The sequence below is a fragment of the Mixophyes fleayi genome, chromosome 4 (genome assembly GCF_038048845.1).
Source record: "Mixophyes fleayi isolate aMixFle1 chromosome 4, aMixFle1.hap1, whole genome shotgun sequence".
Lineage (NCBI taxonomy): Eukaryota > Metazoa > Chordata > Amphibia > Anura > Limnodynastidae > Mixophyes > Mixophyes fleayi.
In genome coordinates this window covers 213,037,478-213,052,481 of record NC_134405.1, presented here as the reverse complement: position 1 = coordinate 213,052,481, position 15,004 = coordinate 213,037,478, and the positions used below count along the sequence as shown (strand labels likewise).

At 38.3% G+C, this 15,004-nt stretch overlaps 1 protein-coding gene across 1 annotated transcript in view; it reads right to left on the bottom strand.

The window, feature by feature from the left end:
- Nucleotides 1-15,004, bottom strand: part of STAB2 (stabilin 2) — a 144,751-nt gene continuing 129,747 nt past the window's right edge. Inside the window, exons 62-69 of the mRNA XM_075209291.1 lie at nucleotides 14,659-14,824; nucleotides 13,997-14,103; nucleotides 12,830-12,949; nucleotides 12,293-12,442; nucleotides 11,057-11,167; nucleotides 9,276-9,404; nucleotides 8,666-8,800; nucleotides 1-1,096 (exon numbers count right to left, since the gene is read on the bottom strand). Coding sequence (XP_075065392.1) covers nucleotides 1,049-1,096; nucleotides 8,666-8,800; nucleotides 9,276-9,404; nucleotides 11,057-11,167; nucleotides 12,293-12,442; nucleotides 12,830-12,949; nucleotides 13,997-14,103; nucleotides 14,659-14,824 — 966 coding nt within the window. The 3' untranslated portion in view covers nucleotides 1-1,048. The remainder of the gene's footprint in view (nucleotides 1,097-8,665; nucleotides 8,801-9,275; nucleotides 9,405-11,056; nucleotides 11,168-12,292; nucleotides 12,443-12,829; nucleotides 12,950-13,996; nucleotides 14,104-14,658; nucleotides 14,825-15,004) is intronic.

The window sequence follows — 15,004 nt, the reverse complement described above, 5'->3', positions numbered from 1 at the left end:
TGTGTTCCCAATAGCTTCTGTTTATTTGATCATTTATTTTGTCACCATTGGAGTCAGAGAACAATGTTTGTGAAGGTAAAAACATGTATAAAGTGCAATTAAGAATTCAAAACACTGTTAATACGTTTAAAATAATGCACTAGACACAAACCTGTTATTGCAAAAAAATAAAAAAAGATACATTACACAGTAAAAAAAAAATTGAATTGGATCATGTGCTTAGTTTCCATTAGATCACTACTATTGGATATTTCACTTTTGAACTGCATTTATAAGTGTGATTTGTTTTTGTCTAGTCCATTTTACCCTGCTTTATAGTGAAAGAGCTAGATTTACTAAACTACGGGTTTGGAAAATTGGAGATGTTGCCTATAGCAACCAATCAAATTCTAGCTTTCATTTATTTAGTGCATTCTACAAAATGACAGCTAGAATCTGATTGGTTGCTATAGGCAACATCTCCACTTTTTCAAACTCGCAGCTTAGTAAATATACCCCAAAGTGTCCAATGACATATTGTATAACAGTGATTGGAGACAACACACCAATAGACTGTTATAAATGGTCATATAGTAAAAATGACATGTTGAAATTCAAGCCACAGTCACATTTTCATGTGTCTATTTATTTTTCTGTTTATACATAGATTGGTTTGTGTGACTGACTTGTTTTTAAATTGTAACATTGCTCACTTACGGGTCTTCTGAACGTCCTTTTGCTTTTCTGAGCACAGATACTAAATTATTAAATGTTTATTTACAATTTCACAGTGAAAGAGCCAAACAAGGTGGGGAACTGCCCCAGAGCCAGGCTCCATTTCGCCCTGAGACAAAAAACTGTCCTTCGGAACTAGAAAGCATTAGAAAAATACTATTTTCTAAATATGTATCAAAACACCTCTGGTTTCATTCCAACAAGTGAATGGCCTGTGAGAGGACTGGTACCAGCAGATGACTAAGAACTTATGTTATCTGATCCATTTCAAGTGGAATGCTGCCGATATAGTCTATTACAAATACTACTGGATTTAATTATTTAATTCAGTCAGTCATTTGTTCCGGCCACCAATGGTTACCAGCTGCTGTTCATCTGAGTCCTGTAAGCAAATGAAATATTAAATTGTTATAGAGTATACATACTCATACCATTCACATGGATAATGTCAGTATTTGTACAACTTACAATAGAGCTAACATCAATTAAAAATAATAAACCATACAGACAGAACCATAAATATAATAATTATATGCAATCCAGCACTATATTGCATGCTATATGTACACTTCAGTGTATCCAGCAGTATGAACTTAATTAGTCCCAAACTAATAGACTAGTGACACCAATAACTGACTGCACTTCTGGGAATTGGGAGTGTATTTGGTATTTGATATGTATCTACTTACGGTGTTGGTGGAAACCTTATCGAAGGAGCATAGTGTCACTGCAGTAGTTCATGGTGGTTTCTAATATATATATATATATATATATATATATATATATATATATTATCTATGTAGACACTTATTAAGCTAAATATATATGGCTCCTCACCTACAAAGCCCTCAGCCACTCAACACCCACTCTACAACTTTCCGCTCTACAATTAAGCAGTGCCTCAAATCCCTACTGATGACCACATTATACTCTCACTTTCTAGACTTCTCCCATGTTGCTCCTTGTCTATGAAATATATTTACCTACCCATTTAGACTGCTAGTCAGCTTAGTGATGAGATCTCTGTTGAGGAAATTGGCCAAGTAATTAAGGCACAAATATTATAAACATTATAGCGTATAGTATAGTGCCAGTTACTGTCCCTTATCTCTCTTGAACAATGATTTTAAATGCGCCAATATCCTGGCTAACAATTTGGTTCTGTTATCCTTGCTTCACTTTGACCAGGTTGGCTTCATCCCGGGTTGACAAGCCAGAGACAACAAAAGGAGGGCCATTGGCTTGATTCATATATTAAATCCCAGGGAGGTTCAGCTATAATCCTTTCCTTTGATGCTAAGAAGGCCTTTGATTTTGTGGCAGTTTATGCTCCAGACTCTGCAGCATTTTGGCCTGTTGGGGGACTTTCTCACTGGAGCCAAAGCTCTTTATTCTTGCTAGAGTCATGGTCAATGGCTCTCCCTTAGACTCAGTCCCCATTAGGAACAGCACCAGACACGGGTGCCCATTATCCCCCTTAATATTCGCAATGATATTTGAACCTCTTCCTGAGGCCATTTGAGTCTCTCCTGATGTTTGAGGTGTGCATATCGTGTGTCTGAAAACTAAGATCTCATTATTTGCTGCTGATGTCCTAGTGACAACAAACCAATATATCCCTCCCTAAACTTTTCAAAATTCTCAAAGCTGCACAGCATCATGGCAATTAAAAAAATATCCTCCCCAAAGTCCTCTACCTCTTTCAGACCTTCCCAACTAATGTTCCCTTCTCAGAATGAGCGACACTTCAAAAATGCTTTTCCAAATTCGTTTGGAATAATAAACCCCCCAAGAACCTGCCTTGCCTTACTTAAGAAACCAATAACCCAAGGAGGCAAGGGCTTCCCTGATGTTAAGTTTTACTACTGGGTGGTTCACCTCAGTAAGATTGTTACCTCCTTTGACAACCCCCCCCCCCCCCCACCCCCCCTCCCGACTCTATCTTGGCTTGACATTGAGACTGCTTATCTCAGACTTGGCTGAATATCCAATCTTTGGGGCCTCACTAAAGCTGGGTACACACTACACAGTTTTCATCCAATAATCGGCTAAATCAGCCGACATACGACCACTCATTCAAAAGTTGGGTCAGTGTGTGCAGTGACACAATGGTCGAAAGTCTGCCCAAATGGACGATTATCGCCTCATTTGGTTGGTCGTACTGTTTAATATTTTCGTTCCAATCTCGTTTCCGTTGTGTAGTGTGTATAAACTTCCGACCGATCCACAACAGTGAGTATGAAATTAGTCATTGCTCACGACAACATGGCTGCAAAAAGTCGCTAAAGGGACGTCTGCTCTTCCCTTTATCGTCCTAAACAAGGCTAGTGTGTATGCAGTCCATGGACCGAGCGATCGGAAAAATCTATCGCATCTAAAATCGCTCGGCATAAAAAGTTGGTTGAAATTTCTGTAGTGTGTACCCAGCTTAAGGCGCAAAGAGTATTGTTAAGGTTGTTACCTACTTTACATTTGGGACAGGTGTAAGACTCGGGTCACTTCGTAGTCACCAACTCTCCCACTATGGGACAACCCTGAGTTCCCTCTTGGTCTTCCTCATTCTTACTCCCAGCCGTGGAGGATGGCTGGCATCAGCTTACCATTAGAAACTCCTGGCTTACTTTCTATGCCTTATGTCCCTGAAATTTATAGGAAGTTCTTTAGCTGTGTCAAAAGTCATCTCTTAGAAACATAGAATTAGATGATAAAAACCGCTTGGCCCATCTAGTCTGCCCATATTTTAAGCTATGGTAACATCAAATCCTATTTGATCGTTTATTTTTTGTAAGGATATCCTTATGTCTATCCCAAGCATGTTGTTTAAATTGATCTACTGTACTAGCCTCTTCCACCTCTGATGGGAGGCTATTCCAATAACCTTTTTGTGAAGTAGTTTTTCCTCAAATTTCCTCTGAATCTCCACTTTCAGTGCATGTCTTCCTGTTCTAATATTTCCTTTGAAGAATCTCTTCCTCCTGTAACTTGTTAAAACCCTTGATATATTTGAATGTTCCTATCATGTCCCCCCTTTGCCTTCTCTGATCCAAACTATATATATATATATATATATATATATATATATATATATATATATAGAGAGATCTTTTAGTCTTTCTGAGTAAGTTTTGTGCTGTAGGCCATACAACATTTTAATTGCCTTTCTTTGTACAGCCTCTAATGCATTTGTATCCTTCTGGAGATATCTAGAAGGATACCTACCTCCAGAACTGAACACAGTCTTCTAGATGAGGTTGTACCAACAACCTATACAGTGGCATTAATACAATATTTAGCCATTTGGTTTTTAAGACCCAAGTGCATGATTTTCCATTTTTTTGGCATTAAACTGTAGTTGTCACTCTCTTGACCAATCCTCTAGTATACCTAGATCATCAATCATTTGTTTTACCCCTCCTGGTGTGTCTACCCTGTTGTATATCTTTCTGTCATCAGCACAAAGGCATACTTTCCCTTCAATACCATTTGCAATGTCAACAATAAAGATATCAAAAAGCTCTGGTCCAAGTACAGATCCTTTGGGATACTCCACTGGGGGCCTCTTCCCCTCTCTCACTCTCTGCCTTTAGTGTTATTATTCCTCCTTTTGTTTTTCTCCTTTCACTTTTATACCTAAAGAAGTTTTGCCCCTTTACCTAGTGACTGGGTCATTTTCTCTTGTGCCTTTACACATCTGATTACCTTCTTAGCCTCCTTGTCTAACAAGAAACACCTCTTTGTCTTCTTGGGCTCCCTTCCATCAGATGGGCTCCCTTGTAACCTTACTGACTTTGACAGACTCTGTCTCAACTCCCCACTCAGGAGAGGGATGATCTCTTTACTTCATGGTGTCCTTTTAGTTTCAGCCCTAGGCCCTCAGGAGAGGCATGAGCGAGAATGGGAATGAGACCTTGTGCCACTCCTAGCTCCTCTATCCCAGTCTATTATAACTCTTATGTTCCACAATCCACCAAAAAAGTAATCATGAGTGTTGATAGAAGGGAGGCAAAATGTGCTCCTTCAGAGAACTAGCAGCATGACATGCGGTCACATAGCGACACTTGCTTCATTGCCTCTGCTCAGACCTCAAGAAATTGTCCAAACCATGCAAGCCAACTCCAAGGGGTAATTTTATCAAGCTCCGGGTTTGAAATAGTGGGGGTGTTGCCTATAGCAACCGATCAGATTCTAGCTGTCATTTTGTAGAATGTACTAAATAAATGGTAACTAGAATCTAATTGGTTGCTAGAGGCAACATCTTCACTTTTTCAAACCTACAGCTTGATAAATTTACCCCCAAAAGTTAGAAGCCAGGATGCTTTCACTGCAGCACACATAGAGGAGGTATGGTTCCATCAAATAGTAGGCAGGGTTCATCCAAAAGGAGTGGTCTTACACATTAATACAGTTTAACTAGGTGTATTGTACAGTACAGCTCCTATAAGATTAGTTGACAGTTACGCAGGCAGACTGAGTATTATAAAAGATGAATACATTCTGTTGGCCAGTATATAAAAGCATGACTTATTAGTACAACAATTACAGGAAGTAGAATATAGACTAGTATACATTAGCCACAACAATTGTCCTTGCTCTTTGTATCTGGTGACAATTAAACAAGAAGACATATCTGATTACAACTCTTGAAACTAGCTATAGCTTGTGTCAAACATATAAAAATGGTTATTCCAATATTAATATGCTAATCATATTTGGTACCAACTAGAAAACAATTTCAGCCATATAAGGTGCCAAGAATAATATGTGCCATCTCTGTTGCTACGTGGAGAAAACTGAACCATGACTGGTGCCAAATATAAAATGCAGCAAATACTTAATCTCATTCCCTGTGAAGACTCTTCTTTGCTGCTGGTTCCTGCTACTTCAGTGCTCATAGATCTTGCTCTGAACACCAATGCAGAGCAGGTTAGACACTGAATACAATGAGCTAATAATAGGCTCAGGAAATATGAGTCTATTAGCAAGTTACTGGTGGGTGACTGAGGCATGGTCTGCATACTTCTCATACAGCACTGCCAAACAATTGTTCTCTGGTCAGCAGCACTGAAGTGAGATGTAAGCTGTTCACAGTCATGTGCTGCCCCCAACTCTTGGCCTGCCAAGTGCTTGAGGTGGGCCAAACCAGAACTATTATTGTTTTGGTCTGATAGGCCACTAAACTTTTTTGGGGTGGTCAATACTGGTCATTTCTAAAGGTTCAATCAGAATTTCAATTTTGTAATTTTTATATGGTTTTTATGTCACTATATTAAAAGTGTTTATGCCTTTTTTAGATTGTGTTGCTCCATGCTTGTTAAAAGTAATTTACAGAAAATGTTCATTAAAATGAGATACTGGCAGAAATTATACTATATATTACTTTTTAAAGCTGGTTTAAGTCATTATAACTGACATGCTATGTTTATTATTATGTTGTTGTTTGTTTTTAATATAAATTGTTTATTAAAAGGCATCCAAGTAACAGTCAATAACCCGCACATATCTTGTTATTGTTCTCACAAATATTTTGTACAAGTTAAGATAGGTGACTTATTTAGTAATAATTGAAATGATAATGTTGATGGCAGTTTTTATATTAAGGGGGAAGAAGTAGTGGAGAATAATGGGGGGAGGGGAGTAGCCGGGGTTCCTCTCGGACATGTCCACATGCAGTTGAGTTAAAGGAGAGTCAGTCAGATGACATCACCAAGGCAGTTGTAGGCTAGAAAACCGGGAGAGCAGAAATGATTGAAATTGCCCAAGGTTTGTAAAAGGAGAAAAAGAAAGTTATGTTCTGGTATACCAAAGACTGCTGTGATGGATCCACTGTGTTTGTACAGTATCAGTGCATGATTCAGGAAGGAACATTGTGACTAATTGGCAAGTGTTCACTTGCATGAGGCAGTGTAAGCATTAGGAAATTTAATAGGATGCACTTTAAATAGAAGTCCTTTCTCTAGCCATCAATGGCGTCATTGACTTACAATCTCTGCACAGATGACTGTTTGCCAATTACAACATTTTTTACTTATGAAGTTCTATTCAGTCATAGCTCAAGTTTATTTAAGGGGTAATTATTAAAATGTGTGCAATAATGTCATATTAAGCAATATCCTTTATTGTTCTGGTAAAATCATCAAAATATGTCTGCAGAAAATAAACATTTCATTGTCTTCAGTCCTCAGCTGAAACATGTTATATTGTATATTACTGAGTGATATGGGACTACAATTAAGATTGATATCTATATTACATATAAGCTAATTGCCAATATAAGTATTATTGATATTGCAAACTAATTACTATTAATATTTATTTATATGCCACCAGCATATATACAATCAATAGGAAAGTAGGTTTCAATTTGTGGAACATGTATCATATTGCCAAATTGCAATGGGAAAAAGTGTTTAGTGGGGCTATATGATCCAGTCACACTGCAATATTGGTTTGGGGGGGGGGGTCAGAGGATTGTTTGCGTAAAGGATGAGAATGAATTTAAGTTTTGAGTGAACTATGTAAATGTAAGGGAAAACCCCTTAAATATGAAAGAATATGTTCTACTATGATGCTCTTTTTGAAATTGTTCAATGAGTTTTGTATTTTTTTTTTTAAATTGTAGTTTTGAAGAGCTGTAATTTTTTTCCCAATGATTTTTAATGGATTTTCCAAAATACAAACTCAAAGGAAATGCCATATTAAAGTAAACAGCATTGAGTGGTATGTGTAATTTAACAGACATATCCAGAAAATAAATAATCTCTGGGGTAGTGTGGTAGTACCCCTAGAGAAGCAGCTGTCAAGCCGATCCAGTTAAGTTTGCGTTTCGCCAGGTGTAAATTAGTAACAGAGAACCTCCAGGAGCTAGTGATTGCTATTCTAGCGGTCATAAAAATGTCGATGAGTTGAGCTTATGGACAGGAGACCTTTTGAATGCTTTTAGCGAGTAAAGCTTCCCAGCGGCATTTAGGTGAACAATGCAGGGTGGAGGTCAATTACGTGTGATGCGCACTGGAAAAACCCTTGGTTTTCACTGTTGCATCTGGATGGTACCCCAAGCGCACATCTAGCAGCACGCCTATCTTCCCCCTCAGGAAGCGCTTCTGCAAAGTAGAAATGCATCTAGTTGTGTGGAGAGGCAGGAAAATCTTGTGAGGCACATAGTGCAAAGGTGAAAAGGGCACATGACAAGTCCAACTTCCTATTGCTTTCGTAGTAGAATTTTCTTCCTAAAATACTGCTGACTAGCTATATTTATGGCTTTAATTAATCATCTGCGTGAGGGGATATAGGGACCATCTTCATTACATAAGGCAATTATGTTTGTGTGAATTATTGCGTTTCTCAGAGTGCATTTGGAAATGTACTTCTCTACCAAAGCATAACACGGAGGAGCAAAATGGGTCCCATTAAAAGTTTAAGACAGGACCCAAAGTCCATAATATCTGACCTGGGGCAAACTGTAATGTAATAGCTGTAGGCAGCAATGAATAGTACTAAAATGTGCGCTCTCTACCTCTTTATCTCATTTCAATAATCCTGCTTCTGGACTGCTCTGCAAAATGTGGTGCACTAGTGCGCCTACTTCGTACATATCTAAAAATGCTCTATGTCTCTCGTTCTAACTTCTCCCCTTGGCCTGTGCAAACTTCCGCTCCATCGAAATGCTGCCATCTTGCTCCGTGCCCCTTGGCTGAGATTTAGATGCACTTGCGCAATTTGAGGTCCAGTTACTTTGCAGCTTGGTGCCTCATAAATTACCAGCAGTATTATTGCATAAATTCCTCTTGCCGCATAATTAAGCTCTACACCCTGGAAGAATCTATGTATTAATATATACAATGCATTAATATATATACGCACACAGCATATGATGTTCAACAACCTATTATAATTAATATCATTACCCTGTGCTACAACTGAATGAATCATAGAACATTAGGAGGAAACTTACAGAAAAAGGATGAAACGCCGGCTCAGCCGTAGGCTCAGGAGGAGAGGGCAGGTTTGTAACACTTTCATACATTGGGTTTGCAATGTTTGATGTAGGGGGTACGTCAAACTCAGATACAGTTTGTTTTTCATCATACTGTATAAAAATAGAAATGTCATGTATCAGACCCATATTCATTCACCATGAATACATAACACATCATTTTTAGTTCTCTTAGCACACTGACAATATTTATGGACAGGACATATTTAAAAGTATTTATCATCTTGTACTGTATACTGTAGTTATAAATTACAAAAAAAATCAAGTAAATATCTTGTTTTTCTATAAGAGAATACTATTTCAAGTGAGCCAATGGGAGCATTTACAGTGATAAAAGTTACAGGCCCCATGACGTGACTGACATAGATCACATGTATCAGTTGCTGCTCCTGCTAGTAAACAACACATACACTTGATTTATGGTTTCCTCTGCTCTTGGCAGTTAGGCTGGCAGTGGCTTTTCATAGTGCTGCACACTTTTTATTACTGTTGGCGCAGTGTCCAAAGGTTATTATGATTATGGAGGGTATAAAAAGTTCATCCCATCTGCTTTGTAGGTAATAGTTACCTCATGAAACTGTTGGAACTGGAAATCTTTTCTGCTGAACTTCTTGTAGGCATACAGAGCTAATGCCAGTAAACCAATGATGAACACAATGGCAAAGAATATCCCTGCTCCATGGCCAGCATGTAGGACCTAGTTATACATTACACAGCAACGGTTAACAAGGACATGTAAAATAATACAAAAACTATAGCAAGGTGTACTTCTCTACAACCCTGAAGTAAATCAGCGTTGAGAAGTCATTAATGCAAAGAAACATAAGATCAACTAAACAGAAAAGTAATATACATTAATAATGCCATGTTATGGCATCTATCATCATCACCATTTATTTATATAGCGCCACTAATTTTGCAGCGCTGTACAGAGAACTCACTCACATCAGTCTCTGTCTCATTGGGCTTACAGTCTCAAATTCCCTAATATATACACATACAGACAGAGACACAGACTAGGGTCAATTTATTAGCAGCCAATCAACCTACCACTATGTTTTCTGGAGTGTGGGAGGAAACCGGAGCACCCAGATAAACCCACGCAAACACGGGGAGAGCATACAAACTCCACACAGATAAGGCCATGGTCCGGAATTTAACTTATGACCCCAGTGCTGTAAGGCAGAAGTGCTAACCACTACGCCACCGCGCTGCCCATTATGTACCTGGTAACTGCAGAGCAGCGCTAACAATGGCTACTAACACTTACAGCATTTGATAGAATCCTGGGCCCTGGCTTCACAGCATCTACTTGCCAGATGTAACCAATTAGAATGCACTGATAGCACATTATAATACTATATAGCATATTATAATCAGTTATAGCTGTCACAAGAAGCCAGAACCCATGTTCAGCCATGAAAGTAAAACATTTTACACTGAAGTTACGAGGTAGTGTTTTGTAGTAAAATAAGTTACTCCAGGATGGCAAGGGGGCTAGGAAAAATAAATGACAGCTTGTCTCACAATAAAAACATGGTAAAGTGGAAATCATCCTATAACTTCCCTATTGCACCAGTTTTGGCCTGACTTTTAAAGGTTAGTCTTCTATTTGTCAATTATATTCTTGTGCTTGCTTGGATGCGGAATTATGGTTTCAACAAATAGAATAAAATGTTTGAAAGAATGGTGAAATAATATTTTTTTATGTTGTTAATTCTTGATATTTTATTGCTAATAAATTGTTGTTTGTGGACCCTGGTGACCAGTGGTACAAGACTTGTAGATGTAGTAGGCCCTCAATAGCTTACCAAGTAGTAATATGGCTCTAATATCCAGTCCTGACCTGCGATCATACCAGCCTACTCCCAAGCTCACGTATAACCCTAAAACATACTTTGCAATTGGTCTTCCAGGAGGTCTGGGGGCAGGTGGGCATGGGGTCAGAGAATTGCGCAGCTAAGCCCCGCTGTACCACCATTATGCCCTATACCAACAGGAGGTGGGGCCACGATGATGTGTTAAGCACGTCAATAAGTCCCACCCCTCCATTTAACTGAGCAAACTGACCAGAATCCAGGAGGTTGCCTTGCTCTCCCGGACAGTCTGGGAGTCTCCCCAGAGTCCATGAGCGTAGGCAACTTATCCCTAATTTTTATGCCATGTTCACTTATCTTCAACAGTTTTCTTTCACCCAAGCACACATCCAATCTGCATGAAATGAAACTCAATTAATCTAGATGCCAGGTGATATTGTGCAGTACCTCATGCTCCCTGTTGTGGCTATCCTGTGACTATATAATTACACTACATTTCTTCCACTGTCAATGACTGTTGTGTCATACTTACCAATGGCTCTGGAGGTGCTTTCAAAGGGTCAGATATAATGTGTATTACTCCATTTGAAGCAATGTAGTCCCACTGTACTATACGTTTTCCACTTACATATCTGGCTTGGACCTAGCAAAGAAAAATCAAGAGTCAAATATATAAGTACCTTATTTAGCAATTCATCAATTGATCTGTTATTTTACTGTCACTTACATCAGCAATATCAATGAAACAATGAAAATGACAATAAAATAGTGATGCTTAGTTCAGTCTATGGGTCTCCTTGTAAGAGATATTCAGAACGATACAGCTCACACTGCTGGAAAAAGGAGAAACATGTGCAGGCTGCTCTTGAATGCTGCCCATTTAAGTGTCTCTGACATCCTACTAAAAAAAATGTTGGGAAAAAGACCCCCTTAATTGCATTAGAACAGCCACACTGATTTTTAATTATTACCCATCACAAGAGGTATGCTTATAATCATCCAGCCTAAAGGTGCTAGAACTCAAACTAGACATTTATAAATAAGTCTTGTGCCCCATTGCGACACTACACACACTATCAGTAACAATCTGGGGGAAGGGGGCAGTGTTCTGGCCAGCAGCTGTTCTATTTGGTTCCTACTTACCCACTTGTAATGACCTTATATAGATAGATTTAATTTACAGTGAATCTATTTGTGCTGAAAAAAATAAGAGACCCGTCAGAGAATGGACTCTCCAGTGTCTGTCCAGGTTAAAAAGGTAAAATCAGAATACAGATACCCTTATTTCTGGAACAGCATCAAATGTTTTATTATGTATTGCTATTATTATTCTGTACATATAATGCAGTGCTTTACAGAGGATATTTCACATCAGTCACATATGTATTTGGTGTCCTTATAACCCAATATGTGTAACTAATTAATGCAGCTGGACTAAGCGGGTGGTCATTGCATTATGGGAAAGCCATATGTGCATGTAGCAGAGAAGTTAGTCCATTTATAGTAACAAACTTTTAGTTATGTTAACACTGGGGAAGGTTTGATCAACCTACTGCGTTATTAGTGTCTCAAAGAATCCAGCAGGGACAGACTTGAGTCTCCCAGATATCTCTTTCTTGTTCATATACTCCTTTCTTGGCCCTCACTCCCCAAAAGCTTTGGCAGAGGTCTAGGCATGACTCTAGCAAAGTGGATTATGCGTTGTGGCGTTTTTGTGCTTTGAAAATGGGGCACAGTATGTATGTAAAAAGTAACTTATTTCCCTCACCTTGCTGTCTGTATCTGGGGAGGTCTCACTAAATGAAATAACCAGTTTGTTGCCTATCCTGGTCTGGAGTGATGTTCCATTGCTGAGGTCCCCAAAGTATACCATGCTGACATTAGCAATGTGATACTCAATGTCACGACCAGAAAGAGTCTTCAAAATAAAGAGGAGAAATGAAAATAATAATGATTAAGAAACAATAATCTTTTATTTCAAGCCATACGATTTTATTTTACCACATAAAAATCTCTGTGCTACATTTTCTATAATCATTTGTATTGATTCCATTATAGAAAGTCTTACAATGTAATCACATAAACCATTAATTGTGTCTCAGCCTCCTTCTGGGTCCATATGTCCCAATAGTCCTCATTTTGGCAGTACTGTCCTGATTTATGGACCTTGATTGGACATGGCGTCATCTAAATGTGGGCGGATCAGGGTGTGGCATTGGCAGGCAGAGGACGGAACTTATTTTGACCTGACTTAATTTAATTTAAATGTTGTAAGGTATATTTGTCACAAAAGATGATCACCTACCACATTTTCATTCAGGCCATCATTGCTAGGCGCAAAAAGTGTTGCCTGTATGGACAAGTCAGTTAGGTAGCTTATAAACTCTCTGCCTCTGGTTGAGGTATTGGAATATGTGAAGATTTCCTGTGAGAAGAAGATGGTGCTATTAAAATAAAACAAACACATTATTTGATTACTATAATTTTATACACTATAATATAGTCATAATTTGTAACGATATTTGCACTGCTGCCAGACTGCACAGAACAATCACAGGATTCACAGAATATTGAGGACATTTCTAAAAACCGACCTAAAGGTTTATGTGTAGAAAAGTAGCTATTGGAAAAATGGAAAATGAATATATATATATATATATATATATATATATATATATGTTACCGTGAAAGACCGAAATTGGAGAATGTCGACTTTCACCAGTGAATGTCAACAAACACCAAATACGTCGGTGAAAGATCGAATATTTCATTACATTCTTGTACATTCGGACCCTCACTGGTGTATGTCGACAATCACAGACATGCTCTGGTGAAGGACGAAAAGGGAGGAGCCGACATATAGGCGACAGGTTGTTTCCTGTCAAATCCCGTGTTCTGGTGGAATGAGTGATTCCGATACCCTAATTTATACAGAATGGATACTGGAGTGGATTGTGATCTTTTTCTTGAAAAGTTAAATGCATTAATTGCGAGTAAACGAGAAGACAATTGTTTTTATTTTTCTCAAGAAAAGTACTCGAAAATACTTTCTGAAGTGGTTTCTGCTAAAACTAAGTGCAAGACACCTTTGGATTACCAACGATTAAAACGTTTTGACGTTTTGAAAATTTATCGCGACTGAACTACGGAGAAAGAAATATGAATCTCGAACATGTTCAACATTCACCATTAGTGCATGGTGAATGTCGACATTCACCGGTGTAAGTCAGAAATAAGGATATTTAACAAATATTTCGGACATACACCAAGCGACTATGTGAATGTTGACATTCACTGGTGAAAGTCGACATTCTCCAATTTCGGTGTTTCACCGTAACATATATATATATATATTAGTTGCTACTCCATATTATCTGCACAGTTATCTAATATGTGTGTTTTAAAATACCAGCAAGAAGGAAACACTGAATGGTCCAAGTTGGCTGCTGTCAAACGCTATTTCTCAACATACCATTAGGAAATTTGAAAACACGGGGAAAGACATCAGGACTTGGAGCAGGTTCCCATTGCAGGTGTAGCCATCTCCCACATAGCCAGGCTTGCAGGTGCATTGCACATCTACAGAATACAGTGTTATACATCTAGTGAGCACACAAGTAAACATATTTTTTTATGTGTTATTGTGTAGCTCTGCTTCTCATCATATATGGTTAAGGAGTAAGTAAAGTCACTATTTGACACTATATATCTGAAAAACAACTTGCATGGTTATACTTAATAAAATATGGCTATCCGTCAGCTGCAGGTTGTCCTACAGGAAGACTGCTGCGAGTGACTGACACAGAAATCTACAGTGTGGTTTGGTGGATTCATGCACCAGCAAGGACTGATTACACAACAGCACATCTGAGTGCATCAAAACAAACTATAGTTGTCTGTAGGCAGTGTATTGTACCTTCATGTTTCGTGCTACATTTTAATTGTTTTCAAAGACTGACAGGTCAATAGTTTAAGTTTGAAAATGGGTTTCAGTTACTAAACTAGGTTTGTAATATAGTATGAATTGTCTATAATTATAAGCTATTTACATGCTGACATCCGGCTCAAAGAGGATTTTCCCAAACCGTGCCACAAAGTGCAGTATAGCCATTGGAAGTGTCATTGGAACATTACCTTTATATCTATAACAGAAGGCATCCCAGGTCTCAGACAAGTTGACACGAACTCCATAATCAATTATCCCTACATGTCCTGATCCACAATTCGGGTTGGGGTAAGCTGTTGGATATGCCACCCTTACTCCAAGCAACCAACCCGCTGCACATAAATGATAGTTAGCCTGCAATAAATAAAAAAAATAAAAAAAGTCAACTGTAAAAGGTATTTTCAATCCATCCAAACGTAACACCTTAACGATTTAATGAAAGCCTATGTCAACATTCTATAACTTTTAATTCAAATCGTACACATCTAAAGAGAGTAGTTTTGTTATGGAATCACTTACCATTTTGTGTTCAGT